The sequence below is a fragment of the Simochromis diagramma genome, unplaced genomic scaffold, assembly GCF_900408965.1.
Source record: "Simochromis diagramma unplaced genomic scaffold, fSimDia1.1 OVJJ01000685.1, whole genome shotgun sequence".
Taxonomy (NCBI): domain Eukaryota; kingdom Metazoa; phylum Chordata; class Actinopteri; order Cichliformes; family Cichlidae; genus Simochromis; species Simochromis diagramma.
In genome coordinates, this window is record NW_024387477.1 from 2476561 (window position 1) to 2495743 (window position 19183).

At 40.6% G+C, this 19183-nt stretch overlaps 2 protein-coding genes across 2 annotated transcripts; one reads left to right on the top strand and one right to left on the bottom strand.

Moving 5' to 3' along the window:
• Window positions 1-3828: 3828 nt before the first annotated feature.
• On the bottom strand, window positions 3829-8329 carry commd5 (COMM domain containing 5). The gene is made up of 7 exons (XM_040016637.1): window positions 8183-8329; window positions 7739-7899; window positions 7609-7637; window positions 7443-7493; window positions 7252-7347; window positions 6911-6986; window positions 3829-4711 (listed from the first exon to the last, which is right to left on the bottom strand). Exons 1-7 carry the CDS (start codon window positions 8304-8306, stop codon window positions 4610-4612), a joined length of 639 nt encoding a protein of 212 aa, XP_039872571.1. The 5' UTR covers window positions 8307-8329; the 3' UTR covers window positions 3829-4609.
• Window positions 8330-8418: 89 nt separating this feature from the next.
• On the top strand, window positions 8419-18820 carry fam199x (family with sequence similarity 199, X-linked). The gene is made up of 8 exons (XM_040016635.1): window positions 8419-8532; window positions 10734-10913; window positions 12907-13126; window positions 13298-13456; window positions 13892-14053; window positions 14157-14340; window positions 14476-14579; window positions 16154-18820. The coding sequence occupies exons 2-8, from the start codon at window positions 10747-10749 to the stop codon at window positions 16325-16327; spliced, it is 1170 nt and encodes a 389-aa protein (XP_039872569.1). The 5' UTR covers window positions 8419-8532; window positions 10734-10746; the 3' UTR covers window positions 16328-18820.
• Window positions 18821-19183: the final 363 nt, after the last annotated feature.

The window sequence follows — 19183 nt, forward strand, 5'->3', positions numbered from 1 at the left end:
TGTGAGTGGACTCTGTCGGCTGGCACAGATGTGAAGCTCACAGCACAATAATTACTGCGGGGAAACCGCTCGGCTCTGACATCTGATGACAAAGCTGTTAATTATTATTACAACCCCATCACATCCTGTCATTGATCCTCAGATGGTGACACAAGGCGTAAAAGAGCAGATGTTAAGATATCAAACTGTGACACGGCCAAGATGGGTTGCTTTGATAACTGTGACAGCTCGCCAAAGCTTTGAAGATTAGCCAGAGATTGTTGCATAAAAGTGTTTGCACAAGGACAAAAACAAGGCTCAGTAGCACCTTAAAGTGTTTTTGTACTGATGCACATTATTAAAATGACATGTTAGCAGATAATATTCTACTACGGTATAGGTCTGAAGAGTATGGCAGGTTCTTTGTGACTGCAGGTGTGTAGTATTGTATCAGCTCACTCTTAATGACAGACTACATAACTTCTGATGGAGGAATAAAAGACACCTTTGGTTATTTCAGTCTACTAAAGGGCATTTGTCATCATCCTCTAATTATGACTTCTGGCCAGTGTGGGTGGTGTTCAGAGTTAACCATAATTAGAAGTAGGTTAAGGCTTGAATTTAAGGACTGTAGTTAAGGGATTGCCTTCTGCATGTTTTTGGATACAAGCCTACGTGGTATTATTAGCCTCACCTGAAGCCTATCAGCCGTATTTCCTGTAGGGTTGAAATAAAACTTGTGTGCTAAAAGGCGTTTAGAGTGTGTGTGAGCAGGGATTAGCGGCGAGCGAGCCAGTCGGTGTCGATCTCAGTAGGTCGGCCAGTCTGGCCTGTGAACTCAATCCCGCACACAGACAGAAACGCAGGCTGACGTGAGCCTGCACACCACAGCAGACACAGACACGCTGACACACATGCAGGAACAGACGTTCTGACATATATGCAAACCAGGACATGGGCAGAATATTATGCAAGCACGTGGACATATGCTTACTTTGCCCGGACACACACGCACACACAGTAGTGGGAGATTCTCTTGCTCCTTCTCACCTTGAACTGTCATTGGGTGCCTCTAAATAGGCCAATAGTCAACCCCAGTGCAGACCGTCTGGACGTTGGATAGCCTGCTCAGTTAGGACACAGTTATCCTCAAAGTCACCTCTTCAGACTTTTAAACAACGTCTTGCTCGGATAGAGAGATAGCTGGATATTTGCATGATGGCTGCCAAGTCTGCACTTTGAGAGTTTCTAAAAGAGTCACTGTTCATTTGTTGACAGTGAAAATATATTATGAGGTATTGGATCATTTGGGAAAGAATGCATAAACACAGACTAATGATACTGTAGGCATGAGAGGACCGCTTGTAGCAAACGTCTTTAATCTGATTTGATCTTGGAAATGTGAAGTTGAGGTACTGGATGTACTGAGACTTGTGACTATGAAAATAACATTTTTGATTTTTTTTTTCTTCTCAAAATGTTTTCCTAAGAAGAGAAATGACTTTTCAGTGGGTCTGTTTGTTGGTTAAAGATAGAATTGTGTTTGTAAGGATGAATTTGTGGTCTTTTTTTTTAAATTAGAAATCAGATGGGATTGTTAAGAACAAGCCTTGTTATAAAGAATATTCCCATCAAAATACTAAAAACATAACATCTGCATAGTATTTATTATTAACTGTAATTATTAAAGATGCTCTGTGTAGATCTTTTATTGGGACCTGTTATGCTCATTGTCAACTCCACATTTTTATTCAGTTCACCCACTCTTTGAAACAAGCCACTCTAGCTCCTCCCACTTTAAGCCAGCTTTCTTCTGATTGGCAGCCCCTCACAACCAGAAGGGTTGATGGGGCTACTGTGCTCAAAGTCAGAGCTGTCTGACTGAGGATATCTGCCCTCAGTGATGTCATACAGAGCCAAAAGATTTTTTAAAAGTTAATTAGTTGTGCACATGCTGACTTCATTATCTCAAACTTCAATATAATTCAATATTAGCATCCACCATCTTATTAGTATATATGTATACGGGGTGAAAGGGAAATTAAATCTCAATTTTTAACATTCATCACAGTGTGAGTTCATTCCCACAGGGTGTAACCGTCTACATGGTGTTAGGGCTCAGAGTGAGTGTAACAGTCACTCACCAGTTCCACTACTCAGCATATTTGCCTTCATTCAACTTTGTCTGTTTTAAGTTTTCACTCACCGGAGGAGATCGAGCAGGCGAGCAACTACTGGGTTTCCCTGTAGTTGCAAAGGCAACTACAGGGAAACCCAACAGGACTTCCAACAAAAGACCTAAAAATAGCATCTGCACTGAAAATGATACAGAGGCATTCAAGGAGATGAGCTTAAACGTACAAGTTTTCATTTAGCTCACCAATGGGATTAGTTTATCCCAACTGAAAAATAGTACATTACAAAGCATTTTTTCTTTATGTTGCTTAGACTTAACATCTGTTTTAATGTTGCCCTGAGGAGACAGCATGAAGTTCAGTCTGTAGGTCTGTTAAGCAGAGCATCACGCTAAACTTTGTGTTAGCATCATGATCCCGATCAATCCAGCAACTCATTCGTTTTATAGTCTAATATGAAGTTAAAAGGGCAGCACGGTGGCACGGTGGTTAGCACTACTGCCTCACAGCAAGAAGGTCCTGAGTTCAATTCCACCATCAGGCCGGGGTCTTTCTGTGTGGAGTTTGCATGTTCTCCCCGTGTTTGCGTGGGTACTGTAAAATTATGATATTATTTTATGCCATGTTAGACCCCGAAATAAAGATTGTGAATTATTATGTAGTTTTAGTTTGCATTATTCTCCTGAATTAGAAGAAGCTGATAACTATTACATTAGTTAAACTGATTTGCATTACATTAAATTGCTGACTTGTTGTGAATGAATGATATTGTTTATGATGCATTATACTGTTGAGTTATAAGGAATACTGTTCGCAGAAAGTCATCGCCTTATTTGTCTGATTAGAAGAGAACAGAACATACTGGAGTTTTCTGCCCCATCTCAGCAGGAGCAGATAAACAGGGAGCCAAGGTTGTAGCTTAGGCGCCATGTGAGAGAAAGCATGCGAATGTTTAGGCTTTTTATGATAAGGTGGAGGCACCAGGGGCTATAAAAGTTTGAGCAATGCTCCACCATTTTGAGATCAGAGGCTGTCTGCATCAGTGTCCATCTCCCACGCGTGTGATCATTAAAATCATCGTTTGACTCAACCCGACCGGACCAGTGTTGTTATTGTGGTGTTTCTCTTGTTTCCATCCCCAATTTTGAACTCGTAACAGTTCTCCGGCTTCCTCCCACTGTCCAAAGACATGCAACTTGTGGGGATAGGTTAATTGGATAATCCAAATTGCCACTAGGTGTGAATGTGCGAGTGAAAGTGAGTGCGAATGGTTGTCTGTCTCTGTGTGCTGGCCCTGCGACAGACTGGCGACCTGTCCAGGGTGTACCCTGCCTCTCGCCCTATGACAGCTGGGATAGGCTCCAGCGCCCCCCGCGACCCTGAAAAGGATAAGCGGAAACGAATGGATGGATGAAGTTAAATGATCAAACTTACAAAGCTAAAGCAACTCCATATGTTACATCACGCATAATATTTTAACCTAAATGCTTTGCTGCCTGCAGCAAACTTTAAAGACACGCCCACGCAGAACAACACCAAATTAACAGAAAAGCACAGACTAAAGCTGTACTTTCCTTCCTTCTGTGTTTCTTGATCGTGGTTAGTAATATTTTGTTTCCTTTTATAATACTTTCAAATTGGGACTATCCTATTATTCCCTCACCATACATTCGTTCACTTACATTCATGTTGTCATTGAAAGAATAGAAATAAGTAGAGTGAAATGATACCGAGTTCCATTTAATCTACAAAATAGCTGCAGTTAATCAAAAACATCAGTTTCATTCACGTAAAAAGATGTCACAAGAACACATACGATTTCTTTGTAATACATTTCAATGACTTTCAGCATTTGAAGTTTACAGTTTATCATCTAACTCTTATTTCTGTGACACAGTTTGAATCTGAACAGATCAAACATTCCTTACAAATTTAGTGACCGACAGATGTTATTACAGAAATGTGGTTCAACAGTGAGAAAAAAAAAATCTCAATGTTATTTTGGAAAACAAACACATAACAAGACAAACTTTTAGTTAAAAGAAAATTACTTTTTACACTTATGGTTGCGCTTTTAGCCAAAAGACTTCTAAATAATTTTTTCGACCTCTTGTCACATGGAGTCCCAGAGGTGAGGGAACAAAACGTTCTGCTTCAAAGAGGAGCGTGTATCACATGACCAGCGTGCACGAGCGCCCACTTGACTTTTTTTGTATTTTGGCACAGGTGTGGGATCGCAGGACTTTCAAATGTGACACAAACATCAAAGACTAATGCACAACGAGAACAAAAAACTTTATAGATTTTTAAATACACGGTAGGAGGTGAAGTGCTTGTCTCGAGTATGTTGGATGCCAACACCATCAGAGCATAAGATAATGACGTGCAGAGCGTTATCTTGCATAACATCGTATGAAAAAATGTAGAAAAGCTCCACTGAGTTTTAAAAACTGAGCAGAGATGAATTAGCATAAACATCAGCTCCGGATGGTGTATTAGTTTTGGATCTTAAGAATGCTCCTCTTCTCCAGATCATTCATCTCTTTGAGAATCAAAGCAACGTTGTAACGAAGCTCCTGGAATTTAGACACAGGTACCTGGAAAAGACCACAGAACATTTAGCACACCCACAAAGTGTTCAGCATTAAAAATAACCACACAGCCACATTCCACAGCTGTTTACTGTGTGTCTGAATGTCTAAAAATGCAAGAAATAGCCATTAAAGTCATTAAAAACCTGGATTTCTACCTAAAGGATGTAGATGGACTCCTTGCAAAATGCTGTGCTCTAATACTTAAGCCCAGAGTTTCATTTGCTGCCTCCCTAATTTCTGTCCCTGTCATCCCCTGTGTTTAAGTCTCAAGCTGCGTGTGAGTCACCATCTGTTTGCAGCGGTCAGACTGCAAACAGACACAAGTGCTAATTAAGAAGCGTGTGCTGAAGGAGGAAGAAGTCATCTCGTCTGTTTGCTATTCATCCTCCCTTCACTTCCAGAGAAGCATGCGTCAGGTGGAGATGAGCTGCACCCATAAAGAAAAACTGCACATCGAATGTTGCTGCTGCTTATCTTCTAATTCTGCTGTAATCTGATTACGTAATCGCTGCACATCCGTAGTAGGCGTCCTCGTCCCTGCTTCTGCTCCGACCACACTGGTAGTCAGCTTTGAAAGCAGTTGTGGATTCTAGTTTGTCATTTTGAGGCTGATGCGGAGTATGGCGCCCCCTGCTGAATAAGACGTACTATAGCATTACACCGTGGCAGTGAGGCTGCCGCACATCCTGGTGGAGTGCATCTATTTATTCTTCATTTTTTCCTGTTTTAAAAGTGACACTTTTGCATTTATGTGAATGGATATCAGGCTTTTTTTTTACTGTAGTTTTTTTTCTGTAAGCTGATAAAAGAAAAAAAATAAGACTCAGAAATGCAACTGTTGTTTTTTAGCATCTAACAAAACAATATCTGTAATAAGCACAAGCAAGCTGATTAGCACAGAAATAACACTGCAAACGTATCAGGGGCACTTGGTCAAGGACGGCTTGTAGGTTAGGCTGCCGTTAATAAAAGTTACTTCCTCTGTAATCCTGTTATGCAATAACTGAAACAGACCTACATTAGCCCACTGGCTTACAACCAACATGTTTAACACTCTGCTGTGATAATCCAGGAATAACTACTACAGTGCACAACCATCATCAGTCATGTGGAGAAAAGAAATCCATATGATGTTAACAGGTTTCTCAAAAGAAAATCTTTCAATGGTTAGCTCATGAGAATGAACTCATTTCCAATGCATACTTTAAGTGTAGCTTTGCATGATTTACATTTAAATGTAATCTTTATTTATCTGTGTACTAGGACTTTGTGCAACCCAGTTCCCCTCCACTGTCTGGCACAGGGTCTCCCCCGTTTCAGGCCACCCTCTTGTTTAACTGATATTCTGGCTTCACCTTCATCCACCTTTAGCAGCAGGTGTGTGGGGCTGTTATGCTCACAGCCAGAACTGTGTCTGAGATGACCATATTAAGGATATCCTCGCTCACTGACATTAAGAGCCAACAGTTTTTACAAGGCTCTATGCAGGTCCTTGAAAAACTAAGTACATCCCATGATTCACCCTCGGGAACAACCACTTAAAGTTTTTTTTTTGGGGGGGTGGGGGTGAATTTATCTATTTCAGCCCACTCTTGACAACACTGCTTCAGTTCATTGAGGTCTGTGAGCATTTGTTAATTCACAGCACTCTTAAGATCCCACTGAAGCATTTCAGTCATGCTCAGGTCTGGATGTTGGCTGGACCATTGCAACACCTTGACTCGTTTCTTTGTAGTTGTTCTGTTGGAGATTTGCTAATGCATAAGACATTTTCAGGAATTTAAAAGGTATTGTTAAATCCATCCATTTTCGTAAATACTTCAAGACAACCGCTCATACTCATAATTATCCCTACAGCGAAATTAGTACTACCACTTAACCTAACAAGCATGTCAGTGCTAAGAGAGAATCCATGCAGGCACTTTGTCTTCCCAACATCTGGATGATGTTGGGAAGACAAAGAGGCGAGGAAACCGTCAACGTCTTCTGAACAACTATTACTTTCAACAAGACTCTTAAAAGCCAAAAGACCAAGAGAAAAAAACCCTCTGAACTGTGGTTTTATGCACAGAAATTTGGCATGTAGATCTATACTGTGGTACTGGTATCGTCATTAAAAGTAAATAAAATGAGAATAAGAAGGGGACTGTGGGTCAGAATGTATTGTGTGTACAATCAGGAACAGGTTACTTGTTTAAATACCTCAAAGCGTTGAAACCTCCCATCTGAAAGTTTCATCTGCATGAGAACAGAAGGCTGCAGCGCTCGGGCTAAAGAGCTGTTTCGACACAGAAAAGCAAAAACATCATCACAAAGTCTAAAGAGTAGGACTTTAAAATGAGTGCAGTAGAATCTTTTGTAATCTTTCACTAAACCCTTCTTCCTGACTTATTTCTATATTGCAAGTAAGAGACGGTGGTAAGAGATGGTATTGTTCCAGGAAAGCTTTAAAACACTGTGTTAGTAGGCAGTTAACCATTAACAAAGATTTCTTGCACATATTGCCAATGTAAAGAGTTTTTGCAGTTTGTTTAGTATTTTACCTTGTAGAAATGGCAACATCCACTCTCCATTTCAATTCTTCAAGTGTGGGGAGATGAGGATCCTTCTGAGAGGCGGCCGCTTCTAGAGCTGCACGGCTGAAAACACAAACAGCACAGGAAATAGAACCTGATTGTAGCACTGCTCTGAGATACCGATCCTGGACATGCCTGAGGTTGTAAAATCAACATACCGATTTCCAAAAACCACACTGGAGAAATCTGTGATGAAGTCTTCGGGTATTCTAATAAAAGCAGAAAAAACACAATAGAAATAACCTCTTCAGAATCTGGGGGGTGGGGTTGCGGAGATAATAAATGAAAACAAAGAGAGGTGTGGAAAAAAAATGATTCCCTCACCTTAGCTCCTTCAAATCTTCCTTAAAGATCTAATCAATGCCCCATCAGGCACCACAGAAGAGGAATGAAGATGTTAGTTAAGAAGTCTGTTTCAGTGAATATAATTTCCAGTGCTTTAGCATCAGCTCACCTCCTGTTTAAGTAACGCTGTGGGGATGCGGATGGCCTCAGACAGTAGTCTGTGGATCCCAGCTACGATGTGACAGAGCCTCTCCTGCGGGATGACACTGCTCTCTGCTATGGACTTCATCCCCTCTGTGCAGTCCTTTCCCTCCAGGGCACTGACCACAGCTGGACAGGGAATCATTCACAGTCACATTAAATGCACTTATCCGGCATCTTCAACTGCTAACACTTGGTCCGAATATCAGCAGAAGATCTTATCACGACATAAACATCCTGGGAGGCTGAGGAGGTCACAACTCTACTGTGGATACTGTTATTGGTCCAGTTTCACAATAAACTTCACCAAAAGGCGTTCAGTTTTATTGTTTCAGGGTACGTATTCGAATAGACACAATATAATACGATTATTTAGTTCTTGCTATTTTTTTCTGTTTTAGACTTTATTTACCTTTCAGTATTTTTCGGAACAACTCTTGGTCCACATCCTTCAAGTTTTTTGACAATGACTCGACTTCCGGTGGTATTCTGCCTCCCAGAAAGCTCAAAGAGTCCTTTGAATGGCTGGAAGACATGCCTCGGTGTTCACTAACATACAGAATTAACAGATAAAAAGATGAGAAATTGGTGTTAGAGAGGGGTTTGTCTAGCTAGTTTTGTATTTGTGCGACAGCTTCCGCCTTCATGTCACATGACTCTCATTCCGCGGAGTCTCGCGGTGAGAGCTTAGCTCGTCGTTTAGAGGAAAAGGGATTTGCAAATGGAGACGATAGAAGTGGTCTCTTTTTGAACAACCAAAAGGTAGGATTTTTAATATCGATAGCTTCTTAGTTACAGCTTAGACCTGTTCACATAGCGTTCACACATGGTATTTGTTGGGAAATGGGAGTTTCAGATCGTTTTGTGTATTAGCAAACGCTACATAGATATTTCGGAGGATTAGCAGCAAGCTAAGGATGTTAGCTTGTGTTGTGATGTCAGAGGCTTATGCTCGCGTTTTCTAAACACGATACTGTTTATGTAAGTTCTGCTCAAGCTAATGGAGCTGGCTTTATCAAAGCTTTTATATATGTGTGCGAGCGCGCGCGCTTTTAACGCGTGGGGTTATGTTTACCGTAACTTGAAGTATTCAGGCTGTTTACCAGTTACTTTGAGTCTAAGCTGTGCCAAATAACAGAGCCAGCAGCTGATTATGAGCTTTTATTATTAGAACAGTTGCTAAGTAAAAAGCATTCATAGTAGGTAGCCTAACTAGTTTTTCCATTAAAGTAAATCGGTAGATGTTTCTTCTTACTGATGCTTGGACGAAAAACAGGTTTTCACCATTAGTGACTTTTTTTTAGTACCTGAACAATCAGTTAGATTTATTGACCAAGTACATGTACACATACAAGGGACAGAAGTCCGTTTTTTTTCTTTGATCCCAGTATAAACAGAATAGACATGCACAGTACAAACAATAAAAAAACGTGTGCAGTGGAGCAAATATGTATATATAATAATTTATTAACTCGAGAGATGAACCAGTATCATATCACAATTTGGCAAAGAAACAATTTTAAATTGTAGTCAAAGGAGCTTGCAAAGAAAAGCTCACCCGAAACTCTGGCTGATTGGGACCCACACCCAGTTTCACACCTTGGCTCAGACGATTAGAGGATCATCAGGGGGTCCTTTTGTCCCTCTGCGGGGGGATACTCCCACTAGGTTTTAATCTGGGACTCCCCACCATTTGGCCTCAGAACTGAAGAAGCTTCTCGGATGAGAGGTGAAACGTCTTCAAGTAACTTAAAGAAGTCCAGACGCTTTTCTTTGCAAGCTCCTTTGACTACGATGACCTGGATGACTGAGAACCTTCACAGACAATTTTAAATTGTATCTTCAGGCACTTTGTTACTAGCAGCCTGTTACAAAAACATGAGCAGAACGCTAGTCAAAAACCTGGCATATCTCACAGTGTTTTAAGTAGAGATGGCACGATACCACTTTTTTTTTTATGTCCGATACGATATCATAAATTTGGATATCTGCCGATACCGATATGAATCCGATATAGTGTGCTTTTTAATCAATAAAGCAGTTTTTTAATATCTTGCTGCATTTTGTATAAGTTCATACTCAAGTTCATACTAAAGCTATTTTGTTATACCTGTATGCAAAAAATACACTGCACCCAAAATATTTCATAGTTCAGCAGTACTGATCAATTTAATAAACTTAAATCCTCCATCCTTCCTATTCTGGTATTTTAAAGAGTACTTAGCAGAAATATTAAGCAACCTAACTAACAGGGTTGCCAACTCCCAGCAAAAAAAAAAAAGAAAAAGAAGAGATTTATTAGTTACTATATAAATAGTGGACTTCTATACATTTTACATCAGATTAACTTTGGGTGTAAGATTAAGATAATTATTTATTAAAAGCTAGACATTTTAAATGAGAATAAGAAAGAAAGGTATTTCTTTGTGCCCCCTTTTCCCTGATTCGTTGAAGAAGTCATAAATAAAAATATGTTGACGCGGAATTTTATCGTTGACGCCTCATATGCGAAAACGATGTAAACGTGTTTTTGTAACTACAATACACTACAGGAAGTTATGGGGGCAGTATCGCTTATATGGTCTGGCCAGACTGCACGCAATACTAACGAAGAAGAACGTAGCCGCGATCCGCAAAACAAGTTAGCTTACCTGTCGGAAGCTTCTAAGGATAATTCTTGCGAAGCCAACACCATTTCAGTTTTGTTAGCTAATGAATGAAATACGATAATAAAACATTAAACAGGAGTAACTATATTGTCTCTTAGTTTATTAGTATTAGCTGTTATTCTGAATTGTATACACCTTCCACCCAACATTAGGTAGTTAATGTAGGTTTGTGTATTTTTGATGAATGGAGTCCCCCCCCCCCCCCCCCAGCATAACGACCTTGCATAATGTATTTATTTGAAGGTGTATTGAAACATAGCCCTGCCTATTTATTACTCTCCTCCTTTATTTCAGATACAGATTTACCATGTCTGAATCTTTGTATGAGAAGTTTTTGGCCCCGGAGGAGCCTTTCCCTCTCCTCTCCCAAAGGGCCAACCTGAGTGATGTGGGAACTCTGGATGTCAGCGATTTTGGCTGTCAGCTATCATCGTGTCATCGAACGGATCCTCTGCATCGCTTTCACAGTAACAGGCAAGTACAGAATGACTGTATTTGTGTTTGTACATGTATCTACTGTGCCTGTATACCCCTATTTTGGAGCGAGTTCTGTAGTGGTGTGGAGCCTACAATGCTGAGGATACAGACCTGAATGACATCCCTGTTGCCTTTAACACTCTTGAGTTCAATTCGATTCAGTTTTATTTATACAACACCAAATCACAACAACAGTCCCCTCAAAGTGCTGCTACTGTAAAGTGCCTATTGTTAGCCCTCTATCTGTGTAAGAAGAGGAAATTCTAAGTGGCTTGCTAAGCTAGCAGTCAGTCTTGTTGCTGGGGGACTGGAGGAATCCCAGCAGTGAGAGGTTTCAGATTTTCACAGCTCATATTTACACCTCAGGGTTTTTTTTTTAAAACTACAAAAACCCTTAAAGAGTAGACACAGGATCTTTAATGTTACTGTGTAACAATGATGGGATTTCAGTAGAGTTTGGTAAATTACCACTCTTGGTGGTGCAAATTAATCCTTGGCTGATAGATGAAGTATCTGTTAGTTGTCGCTCTTTTGGGACTATCCAGATTCTTTTCTAAAGGAAGTAAATGCATCAGATAAACTCTGTGTGCCACAGATGTGCATGAGTGGTATGCCCTGTAAATGCAGAAGAACTTTAAATTGGAACATCCTGTTGCCTGTTTCCAGTCTGCTTGGCAAATTGGAAGAGTTTTGTAACCGTATGTGGGAAGTTACAGATTATACTCCTCTGCAGCCAAAATGCTTCCACATAAATGCAGTAAAACTTGACTCATTTACTAATGCTAAACTTGTTTAAATTATTCTAATTGTTTAATTTGGAGTAGCTGCTAATTTTCTGACAGCACCTCTTCATAAACTACAGAGTTCACATATTTTTTATGAAATTTGCTGATATGAAGCATAAAATGCAATTTTCAGATTTCACATCATATGATGTTCTCTTGGATTAGACACATTCCCAGTAACAGGAATTCTATAATGCTGCAAAGTAAAGTTAAATCTTTTTTATGCATATTAAAAATTCACACAAGTCATATATTTTTTTAATTTGCATTTCATTCCCAATATGTCATTGAAAGTACTGTGACTCATAATGTGCACCAGTAAAATGTGTATAACCTTTACATTTCCTCTACTGCTGTCCTGAATTGTTAAATGATGGAATAAGTCAATAGTCAGACATGTAGACATGTCATAAAACCAGAATGTCTACATATCATGACCTGCGCTCCATGTCAAAACTGATTCATGTGTTAGTGTGTTCTAGTACTAAAGTTGGAAAAGCACAAAAAACAGGATACTTGTAATTTTTTTTGTGCTTAAGAACACAGCAGCAGCACGTTCATTACTCTTTGTATGGTTTATTTAGTGAGTCGCAAATGCACAACAGTGACGAGACGCATCTAAAGTTTTACTGCTGTCCACTGCTTGGATGGTTAGTTCGGGGCTGGTGGGGCTGCTTTGACTTCAACGTTAAGTCTTCTCTATAATGAAGAAAGGTGAAATATCATATGAAGTGACCATAAACAGATGAAAAGACATAAGCTAACAGTTCATGATTAAAACTTATGTTAACAGTGTGCATAGGTATAAAATGTTAAACATAAAATATCTTGGAAATTGTAGCCAATCAATTATTTGAACTGTCATATTAGGATTTAGCAAATTAAACACAAACATAAGAAATAAAAGTGTTTTATCTCCAAATCAGACAATAGCTGAAACATTGTTGCCAAGTGTTACAGCCTGAAACTGTGCAAAATAGTTTAATTATCACCTAGCAGTGGCTGCCAAGTGAACAACTGTTGGAGCAACGTTTTATTATCTTAATTTGAAGGCACAGACGAACAAAGGTCCAGCTGTTCTGTAATCCTCCCCAAATCCTTCATCTGTGCTTTTCTTTTACCTTACTGGTCTAAAAAGAGAGAAGAGAACAACTTCTAGAAGTCACTTAAAAGATTAATTTTAATGTCCACTCTGTTCTCCTCAGGTGGAACCTTACTTCCTGTGGTACCAGTGTTGCCAGCTCTGAGTGTAGCGAGGAGCTCTTCTCCTCCGTCTCTGTGGGGGATCAAGACGACTGCTACTCCCTTCTAGACGACCAAGAACTCACATCGCTGGATTTGTTTCCTGAAGGCAGTGTTTGCAGTGACGTCTCCTCCTCTATCAGCACATACTGGGACTGGTCTGACAGTGAATTTGAGTGGCAGGTAGCTTATTAGTCGGTCTGATTTTTAATATTCTGTAGGTGCTCATGTTTAGTAGGAGTTGTAAGTCATTTGAACTTGTTGCTTTATCTGTATGAATGTGGAAAATGGCTTTCCTAAACAATCCCATCTTGTCATGTCCTAATCTAATTGTTTCCATTGTTGTTTTCCCAGTTACCAGGAAGTGACATTGCAAGTGGCAGTGATGTCCTCTCTGACATAATTCCAAGTGTGCCAAGTTCACCATGTTTGTTTTCCAAGAGGAAGCCGAAGCCCCACCCTCATCGCAACCTGGATGAGCTGCCTTGGAGTGCCATGACCAACGATGAACAAGTAAACAAAACAAGCTTGTTTTTGTGCTGAGTGCTCAGAATTAGCATTAAAGGTAATGAGCCAGGTGTTTTCTGTCTTGCGTGGTTTTGTTTGTTGCAGTGTGTCGTCTATTATTTATTCATTTGTTTGTCTATTTTTTACCTGTAATACATTTCGATATACAGTCAGTTGAACTGGTGTGTTATTCCCCCAACTGGTCGTGCAGATGGCCCCGCCCCTCCCTGAGCCTGGTTCTGCTGAAGGTTTCTTCCTGTTAAAAGGGAGTTTTTCCTTCTCACTGTTGCCAAGGCGCTTGCTCATGCAGAGTCGTATGATAGTTGGGGTTTTCTTTGTATTATTGTAGCATCTTTACCTTACAATGTAAAGTGCCTTGAAGCAGCCATCGTTGTGATTTGATGCCATTTAAATAGAGCTGAATTGAATTTCCACTTCTAGGTGGAGTACATTGAGTACCTGAGCCGGAAGGTCAGCACAGAGATGGGCCTGAGAGAGCAGCTCGACATCATCAAGATCATTGACCCCTGTGCTCAGATCTCTCCCACTGACAGCGAGTTCATCATCGAGCTCAACTGTCTCACCGATGAGAAGCTCAAACAGGTGAGCAGCAACAACAGCTTTGTAGCTGCTGCATATTGAGGAGCAGCGCTGTCGAGAGTTGTTCAGAAACTCCCCTTTTAATGGATCTGTGTGACGTCATCAGGTGCGTAACTACATCAGGGAGCACAGCCCCAGGCAGCGAGCCAGCAGCACCAGGGAGGGCTGGAAGAGGAGCAGCCACAGCAGTGCCAGTACAGGCGGCGTCAGCGGAGCCAGCAGCAGTAACGCCAGCATGGTCAGCTCTGCCAGCTCCTCCACTGGATCTACTGCCTCCAACTCTGTAGCAGGTACGATGCTGCCTGGTTTGACACCGCCACAGGAGTCTGTGCTTATGTTGGTACTTCCAGCTTTTGCCAAGATAAAATTGCTCCCCTGCATTCTGGTCTTGATGTTTCTAACAGTGTCTGTGCCTTGTGTTCCAGGGGGTACAGCCTCTGCCTGTAGTGGGAGCAGTGTTGCTAATATTAGCAGAGCTCACAGTGATGGAAATCTTTCCAGTGCTGCAGAACGCATACGAGACTCTAAAGTAAGAAAGATGAATGTTGAAAAATGAAAAACAGTTTTTATTTTCTTGCTCTGCAGAGTCCGGGCCAGTGGTTATAATATATATCTCTGAAACACTGGAAGAACAGTTGCAGATCTTGATTGTTCTATACAGAAGGACATTTGGCGTCGTGTTAATAATTGTTACACATTTTCTGCCCTTGAAACTTGAGTGAGAGTTTTCTATAGACGAACGCTTGCTTGGAAGCCTTTCTTGGACTTATAACAGATGACCAAGTTGTTATCAGCTCCAGTCTCCATCTTCTCTTTCCTCCGTCTGTCTCTCCCGGCGAGCTGCATGCACCGCTCCTCCCCTCACCCTCACACTGTGGTGTAGCAGCAGAGGAGACTGTGTGACTGTAATACCTGAGCGCAGAGGTGGGCAATTAATTTACCCAAGGGCCCACGTGAGAAACTGGGACTCTTGTGGAGGATCACTACAGGCGTATGAGTGTGGAGACTCTCACTGTGAATCTAAGGAAGTGAAGACTGTGGTTGGTGTGATTACGAGAAACCACTCAGCATTTCAGAACTAGACTTTTTTTCTTTTTCTTTTCATGAACTTTGTCAGACAGCAGAGTTTACATTTCTTTAAACTGCTGTTAATTGCGACTTTAAATATTGACATCCACTGTGATCTAAAATGATTATGATCTAATGTGAACTGCTGAGGAAAAATAATTGATTCAGTGATTTAATCAGTTTGGTGAACTTTACTGTGCTGTGTTAGAATAGAGCTCATCGCTTGTGTGATCTTTGATTGTTTTTTTCTTCAGACACAAACACCGGAAGTCTCAGAGTGCAGTCTGAGTGTAATCAGGGGGCAGCATGATGGAGATCACACAGTAAAGAGAGAATAGATTCTCAATGGTTAGATTTTAGCCTGGATCAGCTGTAAGTTGGCTCGTTAGGATCTGTTAAGTCACAAGATGTAGGAAAGCATCACAAGACCAACAAGAATGTCTTTGCAGCCTTGTCTCTAAGCTTTGATCCTGAGGTGAATTGTGTGTTTTGTCTTGCGTTGTGTAACTGATAATATTTTCCAGTGCCAGTTCTGTTGCTATACTATGATTCCCACAGTTGTTCTCAACCAAAGAAAGTCTCAGTTCAGATCATTGGTATGTGCTTTGTCTCTAGCTTAAATATCTCTTTCATTGTTTGTGGAGTACACGTGAGCCTTTTCAGGATTAACAAATTGTAGAATAAGGTTCAGTTAACAAGAAAACTATTTGTAAACTGCAATCATAAAACAGAAATCAGCCTTTTTTGGGGACATATGAGAGAGCAGGTTGTAGCTGACAGATGGTGGAGCTGGTGAAGCAGTGGCTGGATGTTCACAACAACAGCTGTGAGAATGTGCTTACACAGTTTTAGATGAAATGCTCTGATGGATTGTTGAGCTGTGAAATGCAAATTACTGAAAGGGTTGAAGTTGACTTGTATCCCTTTCTACAAAATGCTGTCACACTGCTGACGTCTGCTCATATCAGAGCATTTAGACCCACGATTTATTTATTGTTATTATTAACTCCTCTCTCCACACACCGTCTCTTCCAGAAACGTTCAAAGCAGCGAAAGCTTCAGCAGAAAGCCCTCCGCAAGCGACAGCTCAAAGAGCAGCGGCAGGCCCGAAAGGAGCGACTGAGCGGGCTGTTTCTGAACGAGGAGGTGCTGTCGCTACGGGTGACAGAGGAGGACGATCACGGAGACGACCTGGACATACTGATGTGACACCAGTGAATCAATCAGTGCTCCCTCTACGCCTGCTTTCACTCCACCTATTCACTAGCATAGAGCTTATAGAACGTGCTAATCCACATCGCTGCATGCGTTAGCTCCGCATATGCTAACATGCTTAGAATGCTTTTTGTAAGAACAATGTGATGGCCAGTAATAGCTTCTTGCAGCATATAACTTAGCTCGACATATTGTTTGCTAATACTAGTGTTACCTGCTGGTGTGTAAATTGCTAAGTGCTGCAGTCACTACTGCTCTAGTTAATGTAGCAGTGATAAAGCACTGCTAATGCTTTAATAGCCACAGTCTCTCCTGCTTACAGCCAGAGGTTAGCGCTGCAGCTCCTTAGAAGATTGCAAATGAATTCACACTACTAATGATGATTATGGCATCTTAATGCAGGTAATAAGAGGTTTGCTTATAGATGCTGTAAGAGGATATATTCACTACTACCTGGCAGAAGGACAGATCAGACGAGAGAGGTGGACTTTGGCTACATTTGCTTCAGTGGGAGCGATGGCAAAGGCTTTATTCCCCACAGGGAGCTGGATCCAAGCTTTGGAGGATGATGTAATTTGATCTGCTTACAAATATGTTCATAATCAGCAGGATGAATTGGTCTCGTCAGATTTAAAGTGCTCATACTTTTCTCCTTAACAGCCTCCTTTGAAGCTAATGTTAAAGTTAGCCATGTATGCGACACATTCTTTCACTTTTAAGTTCCTCTTAAATAGAAATATGGCCCAAATCCTGGAACAGCTGCAGTCTTGTGTGAAATACGTCGGATATCTTTGCTACTGGAACATCAGGATTTTCAGCAGTGCTCAGCTGAAAGATTCGGCTGGTTCACATTAGACTTTAATGTGCTCTATGGATTTTTTTTGGTTGTATTTAATGCTGCTTGGTGGAGCATTATATCGTTGTGTAACTGGAGTGAAGATTGGACTATAAACTAATCCTTTAAGGCAGCTGAGCAGCATTTTTCCTGGACTTTGATCTTTTATAGGTTTGAATAAAAGAAGGCAGATAACAGGCTAAAAGACGCAGAGATCCTTTAAGCATATTATGGGCAGTTTAACATGTCTGTAAACTTACTGTAAATATAATCCCTCTCACACTGTGTCGACACATTCTTGATGCTGAATGAACTGCACATCGATGCACCCATTGTTGCCTTTAGGGGAAAACATGAATCCAAACTACGATGGTTTAGGTGTGGAAAGTGCAGCGAGCTGGTCTGTCTTTCTCTCTGCTGAGCTTTGTGGTCCCATTTCACTTTTAAGGCTTAGAGGGAGCACTGAAACACTGCATGTTTCAATCGTTACCCACAGCGAATCCCCGCGTGGACCAGAAACTAACAACTTGCATCATTGTTTGCAAACACCTGTTGAAATAGCTTACCTGTGTTGTAAATAAGCGATCGGTACCATCATATTTACTGCTTGTTTTCAAGGTTTCCTCTGTGATAACGTTTCTTTCCTTTTGGGAGTGTATGTAAATGATGGACATGGCAAACTAACTGGTCATTGGGGCTTGAATGCGTTGCTAGGTTGCTGCCGATCCCTTCAGATATTTTCAGTCATATTTTGATGTGTTTTGTTGTTTTCATCACTTTTATTTGGTCTTTTTTTTTTTTTTGTTTTCTTGAACTCCTACTTGAATGTTTGACCCTCATTGTTTGTTTGAGTGATTTTGGGAATTGTGGACGTTTTATAGGATTTTAAAGACCACACTTTGCTCAGTGGCTGGTATGGTTTTGGAGCTATTCTTCAGCTTCTTATTTGAGCCGTCAACGTCGTTTCCAGAGATGTGCTCACTTTGCTCTGAAGATTCAAATCCCAGACAAAGTGCTGATGAAGCAGGACAGCGTTCTGTGGAACTACCGGGATGTTTTCGTTTTGCTCAGTTTTTTCTTTTTCTTGTTAACTTGTAGAAAAGATTTTTTTTCCACAGCTTCTCTGCTGTAACCTGATGAACCACTACAACTGTCGGCCTAAAAGCTGCCGTTTCTGATACTTGATGTGGACTGAGCCGTGGCTCTTGTTTCTGTCTTGTGTATAAAATAATTACAGCAGTCGGAGGAAAAACAGCTTTGTGTATTCTGTAGCAATGAATTAGTAAAACTCTATTTTGAAAAATGACATAATTTTGAAATAAAAATAAAATAAGTGATGCAACAGAGTAACTTCAGCAGATAAAATGCCATTAACTGCTGAAAATGAATGATATTAAACTTGCAAACCTACACAGGATGTTTTGAAAGGGAAGCCCACTGTGGTGGTGTTATATTATATTACGCAAGTGAAAATGTTTTCATTGGCTACTAAAGCAAAGAGTGGATTTACATGCGTTAACTCCTGATTAACAAATGATTCTGGAACAGTGTTGTTGTGTTTGAATAACAGGGTTGAAAGGAGACTGAGCAGTTCACTCGACGCTTCCTGTTTATTGTGAACTCGACAAATAAACATTCAGTGTTGCATCTTTTCTACACGTGTGCTTATTTTGACTTGCAACTTCTGTAGAGGAGAGCATGACTCATTAAGTTATTCATCAGTTTGCAAATTCCAAGCACTTTTTATTGAGCGCTAAATCACTGATTTTTATTTTCCACAATAATTAACAAAGGAAAGCACACTTTGGCTTTTCACAGCTCATCAGCTGCTCCTTTGTGTAGTAAGTTCAGGGTGGAGATTGAGATCTTTTGGAGGGAATCCCATCAAGAAGAGGGATCGATGGACTTCCCTGTTTTGCCCGGCCCCAGAGCTCACTGGAAGAAAACCTCTGCATTAAATTTTAATGCATATTTGTAATAAACAAATACCTTTTAATTAGGTTATTCCAAATAAA

Coding starts and splice junctions, on each gene's coding strand:
- fam199x (XM_040016635.1), top strand. CDS start 10,747: ATGTCTGAATCTTTGTATGAGAAGTTTTTGGCCCCGGAGGAGCCTTTC. Junction 10,914..12,906: donor CATCGCTTTCACAGTAACAG/GCAAGTACAGAA, acceptor TGTTCTCCTCAG/GTGGAACCTTACTTCCTGTG. Junction 14,580..16,153: donor AACGCATACGAGACTCTAAA/GTAAGAAAGATG, acceptor CGTCTCTTCCAG/AAACGTTCAAAGCAGCGAAA.
- commd5 (XM_040016637.1), bottom strand. CDS start 8,306: ATGTCTTCCAGCCATTCAAAGGACTCTTTGAGCTTTCTGGGAGGCAGA. Junction 7,638..7,738: donor CAGCGTTACTTAAACAGGAG/GTGAGCTGATGC, acceptor GGCATTGATTAG/ATCTTTAAGGAAGATTTGAA. Junction 7,348..7,442: donor AGTGTGGTTTTTGGAAATCG/GTATGTTGATTT, acceptor TTGTGTTTTCAG/CCGTGCAGCTCTAGAAGCGG.